Source organism: Prosopis cineraria, unplaced genomic scaffold (genome assembly GCF_029017545.1).
Source record: "Prosopis cineraria cultivar Desert tree isolate PC_DT_omini unplaced genomic scaffold, ASM2901754v1 PC4, whole genome shotgun sequence".
NCBI classification, from domain to species: Eukaryota; Viridiplantae; Streptophyta; class Magnoliopsida; order Fabales; family Fabaceae; genus Prosopis; species Prosopis cineraria.
Window position 1 is genome coordinate 38,950,010 of NW_026555335.1, and position 13,927 is coordinate 38,963,936.

Consider the following 13,927-nt stretch of genomic DNA (forward strand, 5'->3'; position numbering starts at 1 on the left):
ATTGATACAGATAACAGGTGTTACCATTTTAATGGGAGTTCAGGTTGATTCAAATCAAGTCAAGACATGACTTTTTTGTATGGAAGCTTTATCATTAACATCAAAGATGTACCTACATGCAATATAGAGGGGACAAGTGCTCCCACAAAAGGAAAAAAAAAAAAAAATCACTTTGCTCAATTTTATATGTACAATGTGTATAAATGATTTAATTTTCAAGATTTAATAATATTAGTTCTAACGCCGCTATAAAATATATGTATGTATACATTGCCTCCATAACAATAACAAGTATTATTACACTATATGTATATGTATATAATGCATATTGCCTCTACATTCTAAAATTTCTAGGCTATCACTGATTAACTTTGTTGTATTTTTAGAATTTGACCTCGTTAAAAAATGTATATAGATGTTACTTTCGCAAATCCATAGGAATGCATAAAACCCACGGTAAACGAATCCAAATCATACCCAAAAGTTCACGTGAAAAATAAAACCATTCCAAGCTTCACATGCATGCGTTGCCACTTATGCATTGGGCCCACCAGACTCGTCCACGTTGACAGTTTGTTAACTTTACTCCATTAACCTCCTCAAGTTTTTATTGATAGTAATACATGTATGGGAGCATAAAGCCGCAGATTCAGTGCCTTAGTCCATTGTTCCCCAAAAATAAAATAATATAAACAAGTTGAGAGTGAGATAGAGTTCAATTCTTTTACAGCTTTAGTTTACCATCTGACTGTAAGTATCAATATGGGTCCAAAGAACAGTAAGTATAATTAAACCCAAAAAAGGCAGGGTTCGACAATGGAGGACGTGAGCTATAAACGTTAAAGTTACTTTCCGTTCTCGTTTCATCATTAACTACTTCTCCTTATCTGCAGCCACCATTGATGGTAGTGCCGCCATACACGCAGTAACTTGCACAACCACAAGCTTCTCCCCACTTCCCTGCTTTTTATTCTCTATATTTCACACCAACGAAGTGCAGATCTTGCACCATCGAGAAAACTTTGCACTGTGTCTGAATTCACCTCGGGTTCCTTTTCTTCCTCGCTCGCTGGCGTTAACTGGAACCAGAATCCGGAAAACCCCAGTTCTCAAAATCTGTCTTTTCGAGGGACAATGGGAGGTACCAAACCCAGATTACTTCACGCAATTCGCTCCATTCTCTTTCTCCTTCTCACTCTGCCATGTCTGCTTCCATCGACCCGCTATGTGTCTGCTACCTCGCAGCAGCAGCAACCCATCAAGACTATTGTAGTTTTGGTTATGGAGAACCGCTCGTTCGATCACATGCTGGGATGGATGAAGAAAGCCGTCAATTCAGTGATCAATGGGGTTACGGGTGAAGAATGCAATCCGGTATCCACAAAAAGTCCGAAACCAGAAGCAATTTGCTTCACGGACGATGCGCAGTTCGTGGACCCGGATCCGGCGCATTCGTTTGAAGCAGTGGAACAACAGGTATTCGGCTCTGCTTCCTTTCCTTCCATGACTGGATTTGTGGAACAAGCATTATCTGTGTCTCAAAACCTCTCTGAGACAGTCATGAAAGGCTTTAGACCTGAATCTCTGCCCGTTTATGCCGCTCTAGTCCGAGAATTCGCTGTATTTGATAGGTGGTTTTCTTCAATTCCGGGCCCTACTCAGCCAAATAGGCTTTTTGTGTACTCTGCTACTTCTCATGGTTCAATAAGCCATATCGCCAAGCAATTAGCAAAAGGGTATCCACAGAAAACCATTTTCGACTCTCTCCATGAGAATGACATAGACTTTGGGATATATTTCCAGAACATTCCCACAACCCTGTTCTTTAGAAATCTAAGGAGATTGAAATACATATTCAAGTTCCATCAGTATGATCTGAAGTTCAAAAAGGATGCTAGAAATGGGAACCTTCCTCCCTTGACAGTGATCGAGCCTAGGTACTTCGATTTGATAGGCTTCCCTGCCAATGATGATCACCCATCTCATGATGTTGCAAATGGACAGAAGCTTGTGAAAGAGGTGTATGAGACTCTGAGAGCAAGCCCTCAATGGAATGAGACTCTTCTGGTGATTACATATGATGAACATGGTGGGTTTTATGATCATGTGAAGACTCCTTTTGTCAGTATTCCTAGTCCAGATGGGAATACAGGACCTGCTCCATATTTTTTCAAGTTTGATCGGTTAGGTGTTCGCGTGCCCACTATTATGATCTCACCCTGGATTAAGAAAGGAGCTGGTAAGCTCAAATGATGTTCCACGACATAATGGGATTGAGAATACTAGGTTGAGTAAAGAACTCGTAATGGTTATGCATTATATAATCTTGATCAATTCAGCTGTATTTCTGGTTGGTTTACATTGTCTACCAGTCTACTTATTGATGTGGTCTGTTTTGCAGTTGTAAGTAGCCCCAAAGGACCAGCTCAAAACTCAGAGTTTGAGCACTCTTCTATCCCTGCCACCATTAAGAAGATGTTCAACCTTTCCTCTAATTTCTTAACTCACAGAGATGCATGGGCTGGCACATTTGAGAGTATTGTTTCAGAGTTAAACTCACCCAGAGCGGATTGCCCAGGTATTCATTTCCTTACTTTTGGATGTCTATTCGGTTAAAATTATTCACGTTTAGGTAGATTCTAGAAACATATACCTGAACATGAATTCTAAATTAACAAAGGAATATAACCTGTAAGCTATTGCAAGCAAGAAGTGGGGAAAAAGACACATCTTCTTTGACTGAATGATGAGAAATTACTGGTGAGGCGAATTATTTGTCAGACAATCACCATTATGAACATAAACTGATGAAAGCTTGAAATTTCGTGCTGCAGAGACTTTGCCAGAAGTTACGCCTCTAAGTAGGAGTGAAGCAAAGGAAGATGCAGGGTTATCAGAGTTTCAGAGTGAGCTGGTCCAATTGGCTGCTGTTCTGAATGGGGACCATTTCTTGAGCAGTTTCCCAGAAGAAATGAGCAAGAAGAAGAGCGTAAAGGAAGCTGATGGATATGTTAAAGGAGCTGTTTCAAGATTCATAAGAGCCAGCAAAGAAGCTATCAAGCTAGGGGCAGATGAGTCTGCTATTGTAGATATGAGATCATCCCTCACCACCAGATCTTCACCTCACAATTAAAAAGAAAGAGAATAATAGATTATTGCAGTGTGGTTTGTGCCTGCCTTTGTAATGTATCTAGTTAAGAACGGGTCATGTAGTTAAGTAATCCTTTTAGGGTTGATACTTGAAAGATGTAGAAGAGAAGTGTGCGATGCTGAAATTCTGTTCTTTACAATTGAAAGAGGAAAAGGAATAACACTAAATTTAAGTGATTGCAGCAAATTAGCAATCACTTTATTCTTTCTGCTTTTGTAGTTATCATTCCCCCTGTTTTCGCTAAGAGTGCTTTATAAATATATATGGCCTGATGAACTTCGCAAGGAGAGTTTGTCATCCATCTTTGGCTATCATTGCATATGAGAAAAGTGTAGTCTTCGTCAGAGTCACCAATGGTTGACCCATATACAGGGAGTTCGGTTTGCACTTGAGCAAAATTTAAAGATGTAAATCCGACATACAACCACCAAAACATAGAGATACGAATCCATCTTACACGTTTATTTGGGCCAACAACTTGCAATTTACTTTGTTCTGTAGCTTCTCTGTTTCGATAAAGGTAAGCAGCGGCATACTCATAGATGCCTAAAATGACTCTTCTCAGAGCCAATTGTGCTCAAAAGAAAATGCAGCATTGGATATTCAACATGCAAAAAATATCCTTACCAATCTTTGATCAAAAACAGGTTCAGAGGACGTAGTGCATACTGCGAATAATACTCTCTCTCTTTTTTCTTTTTGGTTTTCCGGGGGGTAAACAGAGTCTCAAGCAGTTAAGCAAGAACAGAGACTACGAGCGTGCTAAATTGTGACCTGTCTTTCACAATCTGGGCAGAGAACAAAATCTAGCCAGAATTCCACTGAAAAAATGATGCACTGCTGCCATAGAACAATGAAAGCGGATTGTCAGGCCATGGATCGGAAACTGAAACTTGGGAAAGCATATTAAAAATATTCCTTATCCATCGAATGAACATACACGAGATTAGGTAATATGATAACCAGATACAGAAGTTCAATGCTCCCACATTGGATTCAAAGAGGGGAAAAACAAATGGGTCGGTTAAGAACATAGTTTTAACTTTTGATCAATTAATGCAACTTCAAGTGTTAAAAGTATCAAGAATCATTATGAGCACTTACAGGTACCAAGACCCAACTTTTCCATTGCAATGCACCACCTTCACAATGAATGTATTATCGCTCAAACTTCAGACTGAACAAGGACTTTGCCAAGTGGATATATCCTTTATAAGATCCCGCAATTGATCCATGAGAATCTTCAGGTGCATATTCTTGTTGGCAAGCTCCTGTATTTATTTATAAACAAAAGCAGTTTAACACAGTGTAATATTGTTCTCTTTTTCTCTGTGTTTTTTCCCCTCCAAACAAAACAATGACAGACTGTTAACATATTGAGTTTGGAACTGAAAGGCAATAATAGCATCCGCCAAAGCTAAGGGATTCCAGCTTCAGCTTTAAAAACCTTTTTGAAAGAACAATGTTAGATTCAATTGAGACTAGATAACCTTGCATGGATTCCAATGTTCATACAATAAAAAATAATGTGACAGCGTGCAGAATTAAAATTTATACTGCTATTTCCAACCAACCTTCCTTAGACAAGAGGCTCGCTCTTCCAAGTTCTCAATTTCAGCTTGATCCGAAGGGCTAGCAGCTAAGCCACTGTCAGATGCTTTGGCCTATTATATGCCAAAAGAATGAGTTAACCGGGAAAACAAAAGATTTACTACTTTGCTATTGTGCAATTATATATATATATATATATATATATTTAAGAAACGTGAAATATTGTGCAACGATATTCTTTAATGTCATGAAACCACAATCTTACACCGCATGATTTCTGAATTCCAAGCAGGTCAGACATTGTGACCAAATTTTTCATTGGCCGCTAATATCCTTCTGGAATTACTTTCATTCATAGAGTAGAGTGTTCGATGGGGAAAAACAAAGGGTAGTATTGCAGTATCTGCTAAGTACGAACGACTTCCAATTCCTTATACAGTTAATTTAAAGAAAAAAACTTAATTCAATGTTTGAAGAATTAACAATAAATGACTAAAATGTACTTCCAGAACAACGCAAATAGAGTGTTAATTTAAAGGCAAACTAGGGTTCGTAATTGTACCTTCTGAGCGTTGGGAATAGCAGCAAGAATGGCACGTAGTGCGGCCACAGAATTCTTATACCGAAAGCGAGCATCCTCCAGAGCACCGCCAGTAGCGCCACCACCAACGGTATTCTCAGCGTTATCAGTAGGTGAATCCGCCGGTACGACGCCGTTTGGGACCGAAGAAGGAGAAATGGGTGAGCGATTAGACCACAGGGCGGCATTGCAGAGCTCGCGGTTGATGGAAGAAAGGATCTGGAAAGCGTAGTCGATGGTGTCTTGCAGATGCTTCTGGCCCTCCAACGCCAGCTCCTGAGTCGTTTTGGAGCTTGAACCATTGCCGCTTATCGACTCGTCTTCTCCCATTTCCATCCTCACTGGTTCAGAAATAGTAGTATCCTCTTCCCTTCCTTGAATCCTTCCCTCGCCAACTCCGATTATCATTCAATAAACAACGCAATTTTTCCTTAAACCTTGAAAAGTAAATAAATAAATAAATAAAATTGAAAAGTAAATATGATCCTTTCTTTTTTGCGTGAAAAATTTAATCCTTTCTTATTAAAATCCAAAACGATTTTCCATTTTTTGTCTATTAAATATTTATCCCGAAACACATCTTAATAGCATGTAAATGTTAGAAATATAATATGGCAAAAAATGTTATAAAGATAGTATGTATATATTTATTATTATGCTAAAATACATAAAAAAAATTTAAATTTTGAAACAATTGCATAATATTTCTTTACATTTTAAAAATAACTTCTCTAACCTTTATTTTTATTTTTCTAAACCCCTACATATTATTTATTAATTAATATTTGAGGTAAACTCTGTTACTAATATAACAGAGTTAAAAGTAAAATACTTTCACCTTTTCTCTATTTTATCTTAACTATAAATGCTTTTATTTTATTTTTAAAACCTATACAAATCTCATAGATACAAAACACAAACACTTTTTTTATTTTTAAGTTTTCATTTTCATCACAAAATACAAATACTCTCTCTATTTTTAAGTTTTTATTTTCATCCATCAAATTATTACTTAACCATAAGTTATATTTGTCAAATCAAAATACCCTTGTTTAAGTACAACTGAATTTATTTATTTATTTATTTATTTTGCTAGCAACAAAATAATCATTTGATATAATAAATTTCTTAGCATATGTTATATTTATTTTTAAAATTTTATTAATTTTAACACAAAATTTTAAACTTATTTATTTACATATCTATATACTTAATTATTATTTTTTTTAAAATTAGGAGAGAGAGTAGAAAATTAAATTTAAGGGAAAATTAATAATTTCAAAATTTTTAACATAATTACAAATAAAAAATTAAGTATTTTAAAATCTTAAACGAAATGTTTATAAGGGTGTTAATAATTGGATTAAAGTGCATGTTTTAAAAATAAATGAGAGGTCATTATAATTTCAAAAAAATGGAATAGAGGTCACTATATTTTATTGTAGAGTTAATTAACTGTAAGGGGTTTGAAAAACAAAAATACAGGTTGGGGGTTAATTTTAAATGTTTATGTTTGGCAAAAACAAAAAATAGGTGTCATAAGGCGTGCCAAAAATGTGGGATCTCAAAAGGACGGAAGAATCTAACTTTTAATTGAACGGGGAGAGCCTAAGCTCTCTTACCATAGTTCACTTGAATGTGAGAATGAAAAGTGAAGAAATTAATATAGATACAGGGAAGTAACGATACATTGATTAAATAAAAAGGTGATTGGCTATGTTAGCCGTATAAAAAAAATTAAAGACTAAAACTACATGATAAAAAATTAAAATAAAATAAAGTAGTAGATGTGGAGTTTGAAAATTTGACTAATAGTTTGTTGATGCTGATGATGATTATTATTGAGAGAGGGCTCCTCTATTTATAAATAATTCTAACTTGGTATCCAAGCCTTATGATCGCCACTTTCCTTGAACTTAAGAAGCACTTTCTTTATTGTGGCTACCTTCTCAACTTCCATAACTCAAGCATCATGGGTAGAGATGATAGCCTAGACCTAATCTTAATTTAGTGGCTAAGGTTTCATGAATATATTTTTAATTATTTTAAGGTTGATTAAATTGAGTTGAGCCTATGCTTTTAAATTCACAATTTAGGTACTAATAATGTCCCTCACATACCAATTAGCTAGAGCCTTCGTAGGCCAATTTTGTACAGATATTTCCATTGGCCCTACTTCTAAGCGTTGCGTGAGTAGTATGTTTTGGAGGATTGGCTCATTCTCATTTTGATTAATAGTTGATCTGGTACTTTCCTTGGAGGACACTATTGTGGTTGAGGATCAGGGGCCACTTGATCTAGCTTAGGATCAAGTTTCTTAAGGTTTGGGACCTCAAGAGATGGTTTCAAAATTGGGCCTTTAAGTTTTAGGACCTCAAGAGCTGGTTTTGCAAAATCCAGTTGCTGTAGGGCTCAACTTTATGACTTTTACCCTTGTAGAGAGAGCCCTTAGGGGAGAGCTCCTTTAGAGAGGGCCCTTGCAGAGCTCACCTTTCTGACTTTAGGCCTTGTGGTGTTCCTTGTGGAATTGGTGGCTTAGGATCCAATCTTTTAAAATATGACTCCTTTATATTAAAGTCATTTGAGTTTGATAAACTAGGGGCTATAGGAAATGAAGCTCAAGTACTGGGGCTGCAACAAGTGACATCCCAAGACTTAATGATTATGACAAGCCAAGCTCCATGGTTTCAAGAATTGACAGTCTAATTAGGGTTGCAGCAATTATTAGCCTAAGATCTTACTCATCTCTTTTTTAGAGCCTTGAGTTTTTTACAGACTTTCGAGTTTCTTCCCATATCCTAGGTAAAGTTGTCAACTTCTCCTTAACCTAGAAATTGGCCTGGAAAGACACTTTAGAGATGGAGTCTTCTTAGTGAGCCCATACAAATTGCCCTTGAGCTTTTTAATGATGACTTGACTTATAGGCTCGACTTTAGCCTTGAAATCTCTTTGTATTTCTTGGAGAGACTTGTTGAGACCATTAGCTGAGTGGTGCCACTTATGAAGAGCTTTTATGAAAGGTGCCTTAATGGTACTATCGTTCTTCCTCATAATGTCTTGCCCTTTGTCCTCCCTAGTGACTGAACGAGCCTACCATTGGTTAAATCCATCATTTCTCCTTTGAGGGATGAACAATCCTCATAATTGATCTTCTAGTCGAAGGGCACGTTGGGAGACTACCCCTGAGTCTATCTATTCTCTAAATGTGCTAGCCAATTGGAGCTTGATCTTGTGATGGTTTAGACAACATAGTGAAAATGTTCCTTAGCTTATCCTTCAGAGCTTGCAACAAGGCTTTTTGCCTCTCATCAGCCTGGCATTCCAACTTCTCCAAAGCTTTAGTTTGCTTTTGTAGCTTTTTTAAATGTTGTCTCTCGAGTTCCTCTACAAATGCTTGTGAGGTCATTGGTTGCTTATCAATACAGTTCTGCATCATTATCATAAACAAAGCTTGAACATCATTGGACACAATAATAAGAGGTTTACTTGAGCAAGAGGATTTGAGACTCTCGTCTCAAGCTAGTGAGCATGGCATTCCTTGAGGAGGTGTTACCTATCACCCCATAGTCACTATAATATGAGAGGCTTGTACTTTATGTTTTACGTATGTAGCCACATTCTCTGGGTCATAAGACTTAAGTCCATTCTTTCCAATAACATTTTGATCCTTACGCATCCTAGGCATTCCATTCACATTTGTCCTACCAAACATGCCAAAAATTGTTCAGCAAAAATGAAAAGCAGTGTCACGAGGTATGCTAGAGATGCATGGTCTCAAAAGGATGGAAGAATCTAACTTTTAATCAAACATGGAGGATCCAAGCTCCTTTACCATAGTTCACTTGGATGTGAGAATGTGAAGTGAAAAAAATTAATGTAAATGCAGGGAAGCATAAATATATTAATTAAAGAAAGAGGTGGCGGGCTATGCCGGCCATACAATAGAAAAGTAAAGACTAAATCTACATGATAAAAGAAAAAATAAAATAAAGTAGCAGACGTAGAGTCTAAAAATTTAACTAGTAGTTTTTTAATGCTGATAATGATTCTTATTGAGAGAATGATTCTCTATTTATAAATGATCTTGACTTAGTGCCTAAGTCCTATAATTGTCACTTTTTTCTACTATGGCCACTTTCCCACCATCTATAATTCAAGTATCATTAGTAGAGATTTGACCTAGACCCGATCTTAACTTAGTGGCTAAGGCTTCATAAATATTCTTTTTTAATTATTTTAAGGTCAATTAAGTTAAGTAGAGCATGGGCCTTTAAATTCATAATTAAAGTGCAAACAGTTTAAATGTGAAAGGTTCATATGTAATTGCCTCAAAGTTTAGAAGAGTTTTATATATTTTAGCCTTATAGTTATAATATTGAAAGAAACAGCTGAGATTCAAGAATAAACTATCATTGTGTGATGTATTGTTACTTGTGGAATGGGATAAGACCCATTAAGTATAAAGTTCTAGATTCAAGTTCGTGTGAATGTAAAAAATATTTTAAATAGATTTATTTTTAATTGGATCCATTTGAAAATATAATTTAATTAAATAATCATATAAAAAAATGAGCTGTGAAAAAAATGGTAATATCCTTTGAAAAAGGAAATGCCCATATAACACGTTATTAGTGGAATGAGTTATTGCCAGTCAAGCACGAGATCCCATATTTAAATGGGGCTTTTGCACACATAACTCATATTATAAAATCAAGTAAAAGAAATAGCCCATTATTTCTTAAATTTTAAAAATGAATTTTTTAATATTTAGTTTATATTTAATTTACAAAACCACTCTTTTAATATATGCTTTTTGCAAATACCAAAAGATTTAAAATCTAATAAATCTCTAAAAATAAACGCAATGAATGTGAGATATATAGTTTAAAATGACCTTTTTTAGAGATGAATGTGAGAGAGAAGACAGAATATTTAAGAGAGACGAATGTGAGATAGCAGAACAGTGTAAGTAAGCCATAGTCATGATTGCGATAGACAAATGCAAAGTGAGATACATTGACGATGCTCGATGGAATGGAGCACGTCGGTGGGGAAATGGAGCAACAGATTCATGATTTTTTATTTTATTAATTTGAGTATTTGACTCTCTATGATAAACTAAGAGTCCAAAATTTTTTATGGACTGTGTTTGATCCGTTTTAGACGAATGATTATGTATATTTTGTCTTACTGATTCGTGATATTATATCATTGATATACTATTATATATCACTGATATACTATCACAGATCAACATAACTAGATAATTAGACAAAAACTTAGTTATCATTTATATATATATATATATATATGTATATCAATGATGTAGTATTGCATATCAATAATACAAAAAATGCATAACCATTTGCACAAAATGAATCAAATATAGTCCGTAAAAAATTCACTGTTTCCGAGAGATGTGAAGATGGTGAAAATCTGATGATAAATAATAGATTCTAGTCTACTCTTCTGCTCTAGAAATGAAGATTCTTCTTCAATATCTAATGTCCTTTTCATAGTATTCTTTAGGAAAACAAAGAAAGAAAGAGAAGGAAAGCTTTGCGATAAAGAAATGCATTGGTAGTTTTATATTCAGAGAAAAAAAGGAAGGATTAAGAGAAGAAAAGGAAAGATTCAATCAATAAAGGATTAGTTATAATAGATATATTATGTTTTAATAATAAATTTAATTTGAGGATAAAAAAATAAAATATATTTAATTGATTTTATGAATGGATCACATTTCAAAATATTCAAAAATCTCATTCATAATTTCTAGGAGCTGTATTTTTTTAGACTATTAAGCTAATTTTTTTATTTAAATTTGTGTAAATGTAAAAAATATTTTTACAAGAGTTATTTTTAACTAGACTTAGAATATGACCCAATTAAATAATCATATCAAAAAATGAAGGGAGAATGACAGCTAGGTTTTAAAAAAGTGAATTAATTTTTTTTGGCCAAACAGAAAGGTGAATTAATAATAGTCAAGTTTTAAATGAAATTTTCTACAAAATAAATAATAAATATTAATTCAAATAATTATAAACAAAAATTTTTATTACAATCTATAAACGTTATATTTGATACTTAAATATTTATTTATAATTAAAACTCTTAAATTTATAATTATTCAATATTTTTAACTTATTTTTTAAAAATTATTGAAAATTTAATTGTAATTAATTTAATATTTTCGGATTTAACTGTCATTTTTTTATAACCATGAAAATTCTAGCATCCATTGAAAAAGGAAATATCCTGAAACCAAAACAAACAAAAAAGAGAGGAGACAGCAGACGACCACAGTGGGAGTCGAACCCACGACCTTCTGATCCGAAGTCAGACGCGCTAATCCACTGCGCTATGCGGTCTTGAAGGACCGTGTTTCAAATAATGTTAATAATATTAAAAAAAAAGATGCATTTACTTGATATGGTTTGGTCCCAATGAAGAAATACGCAATGAATAGAGGTGTTAGCTAATTATAAAATAAAACTCAACATTAAGGTCACAAAGATCATTTTTCTCAGTAGTTCTCATTGCTAACTAACGGTCGGATTTGATTTTGAAGAGAGAGATTGCTTCAAACATGCCAAGATTCATATTTGTCAAATTTGGGGCTCCAAAAGTGTTTTTTTCCTTTTAACTCTGGATTTTGTTGATAATAAATGATTTAGTTGGATTTTTAATGCAACCCAAAATGTCCATTTTCCAAAATAGTATAGTGACATTAATGTTACAAAGAAAAAAAAATGTTGCATAAACAAGAGGACTGCAAGAGTCTTCTCCCCCTCATAAAACTAGTCAGATTACAGTTCGTCTCCATTCATTCTTGGGCATGGCTTTCCTATCTTACGTATCAGCGAATAAAAGAGGAAAACAGATTTCATTTTGAGCTGTTGATAGCACACAAGCTTTGGCTTAACTTTTACCTACTGTTTCGGTCTTGTTCCAGCAGCTTATGTTGGGACTCTTGCAAGTTGACAATTTGCTTGATGTGAACGCTCCATATATATATATAGTTGCACTCTGTTGCCAAGAAGCAGGCATATTCTCAGTGAGGTTTGAAGGTGACAAACCTCCTGAAATGGATTATCTTCAATTCTATCATCAGAAGACCAAAAAGGATGGAATAAGGAAGAGTTAACGTCATTCAGGATTATATTTGATCACGTAGAAGAGAACATGTCACCTGCAAGCAAGCCTGGTTAAGACCGAGTTTGAGTTTTTAACCTTTATATTCTTGTCTCTGACACAGGATGTATATTTGTCTTGCATGTCCACAATGCATCAGAAAATTTTCTATTGAAGATTACCGACAGTGGCTACAATTAAGGTCAATTAAGAAGGCATATTGACCTTTCTATGCTTTGACAAGAACAATAACCTTTTGCTTTTGCGAGTGCTTCTCACTGGGAAATCGTTCTAGTTTCAGTTTCAAAATTATTTGGTTTTAGGTATTTCGAAGAAATACTTGTGTATGAAGTATATAAATGTACATATATGGAGCAATCCAGGTAAGATCAAAGTTTAGACCATTGCATGTAAGAAAGCAGCGTGTATACATAGAAATTTTCAGTTTTGAGATCTTCTAGATGTTCTTGTTCTAGCTCTTCCCATTTCTAGCAGTACACATGATTATTTTGCTGAGAAGCAATCCAGTCTCAGCTGACTTATTTTTGGGATATTGTCACGACTTAACATTGTGGCAATTATGCTGCGTTATATATATATATATATATAAGCAAGAGAACTTTTTTGCTTCATCAAGGTTTGAATCTTGTTCATTATCCTGACTAGACTGAGGTAGTTAATATTTGGGGAGTTTAAGCCTAACTGTATGTGAAATCTTGTTCACTATCCATTAAATAAGTTCTCTCACTGATTATGCATGAACCCCGGTGAGCCCTGTGCTTAAGAAATCTCTAAGATTTTCTCCATGTGTAAAGTTTCCTGGAGAGACAAGTCGGAAAGCAAACTCCACCTTTGCTTGATTTGGTCGTTTTCATAACATTGCTCTGAACTTGTCTAGCCTGTTGCGAGGTATATCTGACAATGGAGGAACATTAGTTTGTGATTATGTAATCCATCTGGTTTCTTTGTGTTGGCAACTTCAAGTGTCTTTGACTTTTACTATCGTTTCTCATAAATGATTCCATTACAATATAAAAATAAAATGAAATTCACCGAAGCGAAAAAATCCTAATGACAGTACAACAAAGGAGAGCTCCTTTATCTCCTGAGGCGAGAGTAATGAGAGAGTATAATATAATTTACTCAAAAACTTTTCAGATTAAATGATATTAATTGCATCGGTGAAAATGAGCATGTCATAGCAAGAGCATGAATTTCATTGCAGAAGCATCTTATATGTAAGAGCCTGGGAGGTCAATAGTACAGAGGTCTCTGGAACAAAAAAAGGAGGGCAAGATCAGCGAAGCACTCTCACAATGGCAACCACATTGTGGATTTCTCACAATGGCAACACTTGTTTGCTTCAATGGAAAATGATCAGAATCTCTAACTTGTCTCTGTGATACGTACATGTCAAAAAAAACTGATGCTCCAATGCTGGTAAGTTGCATGAAAAGATTAAGGTGCAGTGCATAGAAAGATCACAATGTTAACGTCAAGATCTGACA

The 13,927-nt window shown here is 34.8% G+C and overlaps 2 protein-coding genes and 1 non-coding gene across 5 annotated transcripts; 1 reads left to right on the top strand and 2 right to left on the bottom strand.

Moving 5' to 3' along the window:
• The first annotated feature begins 1,134 nt into the window (after positions 1–1,134).
• Positions 1,135–3,360, top strand: LOC129309605 (non-specific phospholipase C6-like). The gene is made up of 3 exons (XM_054951238.1): positions 1,135–2,239; positions 2,402–2,578; positions 2,835–3,360. The coding sequence occupies exons 1-3, from the start codon at positions 1,135–1,137 to the stop codon at positions 3,131–3,133; spliced, it is 1,581 nt and encodes a 526-aa protein (XP_054807213.1). The 3' UTR covers positions 3,134–3,360.
• On the bottom strand, positions 1,692–5,683 carry LOC129309606 (mediator of RNA polymerase II transcription subunit 30-like). 3 transcript variants are annotated; one of them, XM_054951240.1, is made up of 5 exons: positions 5,265–5,683; positions 4,726–4,815; positions 4,256–4,422; positions 3,779–3,991; positions 1,692–2,219 (listed from the first exon to the last, which is right to left on the bottom strand). In XM_054951240.1, exons 1-3 carry the CDS (start codon positions 5,616–5,618, stop codon positions 4,324–4,326), a joined length of 543 nt encoding a protein of 180 aa, XP_054807215.1. In that variant the 5' UTR covers positions 5,619–5,683; the 3' UTR covers positions 1,692–2,219; positions 3,779–3,991; positions 4,256–4,323. The 3 variants fall into 3 exon arrangements, with proteins under 3 accessions (XP_054807215.1, XP_054807216.1, XP_054807214.1); XM_054951241.1 differs by lacking the exon at positions 1,692–2,219 and having other exon boundaries at positions 3,636–3,988; XM_054951239.1 differs by lacking the exon at positions 1,692–2,219 and having other exon boundaries at positions 3,636–3,991.
• Positions 5,684–11,582: 5,899 nt separating this feature from the next.
• On the bottom strand, positions 11,583–11,656 carry TRNAR-UCG (transfer RNA arginine (anticodon UCG)). Its single transcript has one exon. It is a non-coding gene; the product is annotated as a tRNA-Arg (tRNA).
• Positions 11,657–13,927: the final 2,271 nt, after the last annotated feature.

What these genes read in the sequence shown, in the direction of transcription:
- LOC129309605 (XM_054951238.1), top strand. Translation starts at nt 1,135, where the DNA reads ATGGGAGGTACCAAACCCAGATTACTTCACGCAATTCGCTCCATTCTC. An exon ending in CTGGATTAAGAAAGGAGCTG is followed by an intron (nt 2,240 to 2,401) that starts GTAAGCTCAAAT and finishes TCTGTTTTGCAG; the next exon opens with TTGTAAGTAGCCCCAAAGGA. An exon ending in ACCCAGAGCGGATTGCCCAG is followed by an intron (nt 2,579 to 2,834) that starts GTATTCATTTCC and finishes TTCGTGCTGCAG; the next exon opens with AGACTTTGCCAGAAGTTACG.
- LOC129309606 (XM_054951240.1), bottom strand. Translation starts at nt 5,618, where the DNA reads ATGGAAATGGGAGAAGACGAGTCGATAAGCGGCAATGGTTCAAGCTCC. An exon ending in CTATTCCCAACGCTCAGAAG is followed by an intron (nt 4,816 to 5,264) that starts GTACAATTACGA and finishes GGCATATAATAG; the next exon opens with GCCAAAGCATCTGACAGTGG. An exon ending in GAGCCTCTTGTCTAAGGAAG is followed by an intron (nt 4,423 to 4,725) that starts GTTGGTTGGAAA and finishes AAATAAATACAG; the next exon opens with GAGCTTGCCAACAAGAATAT.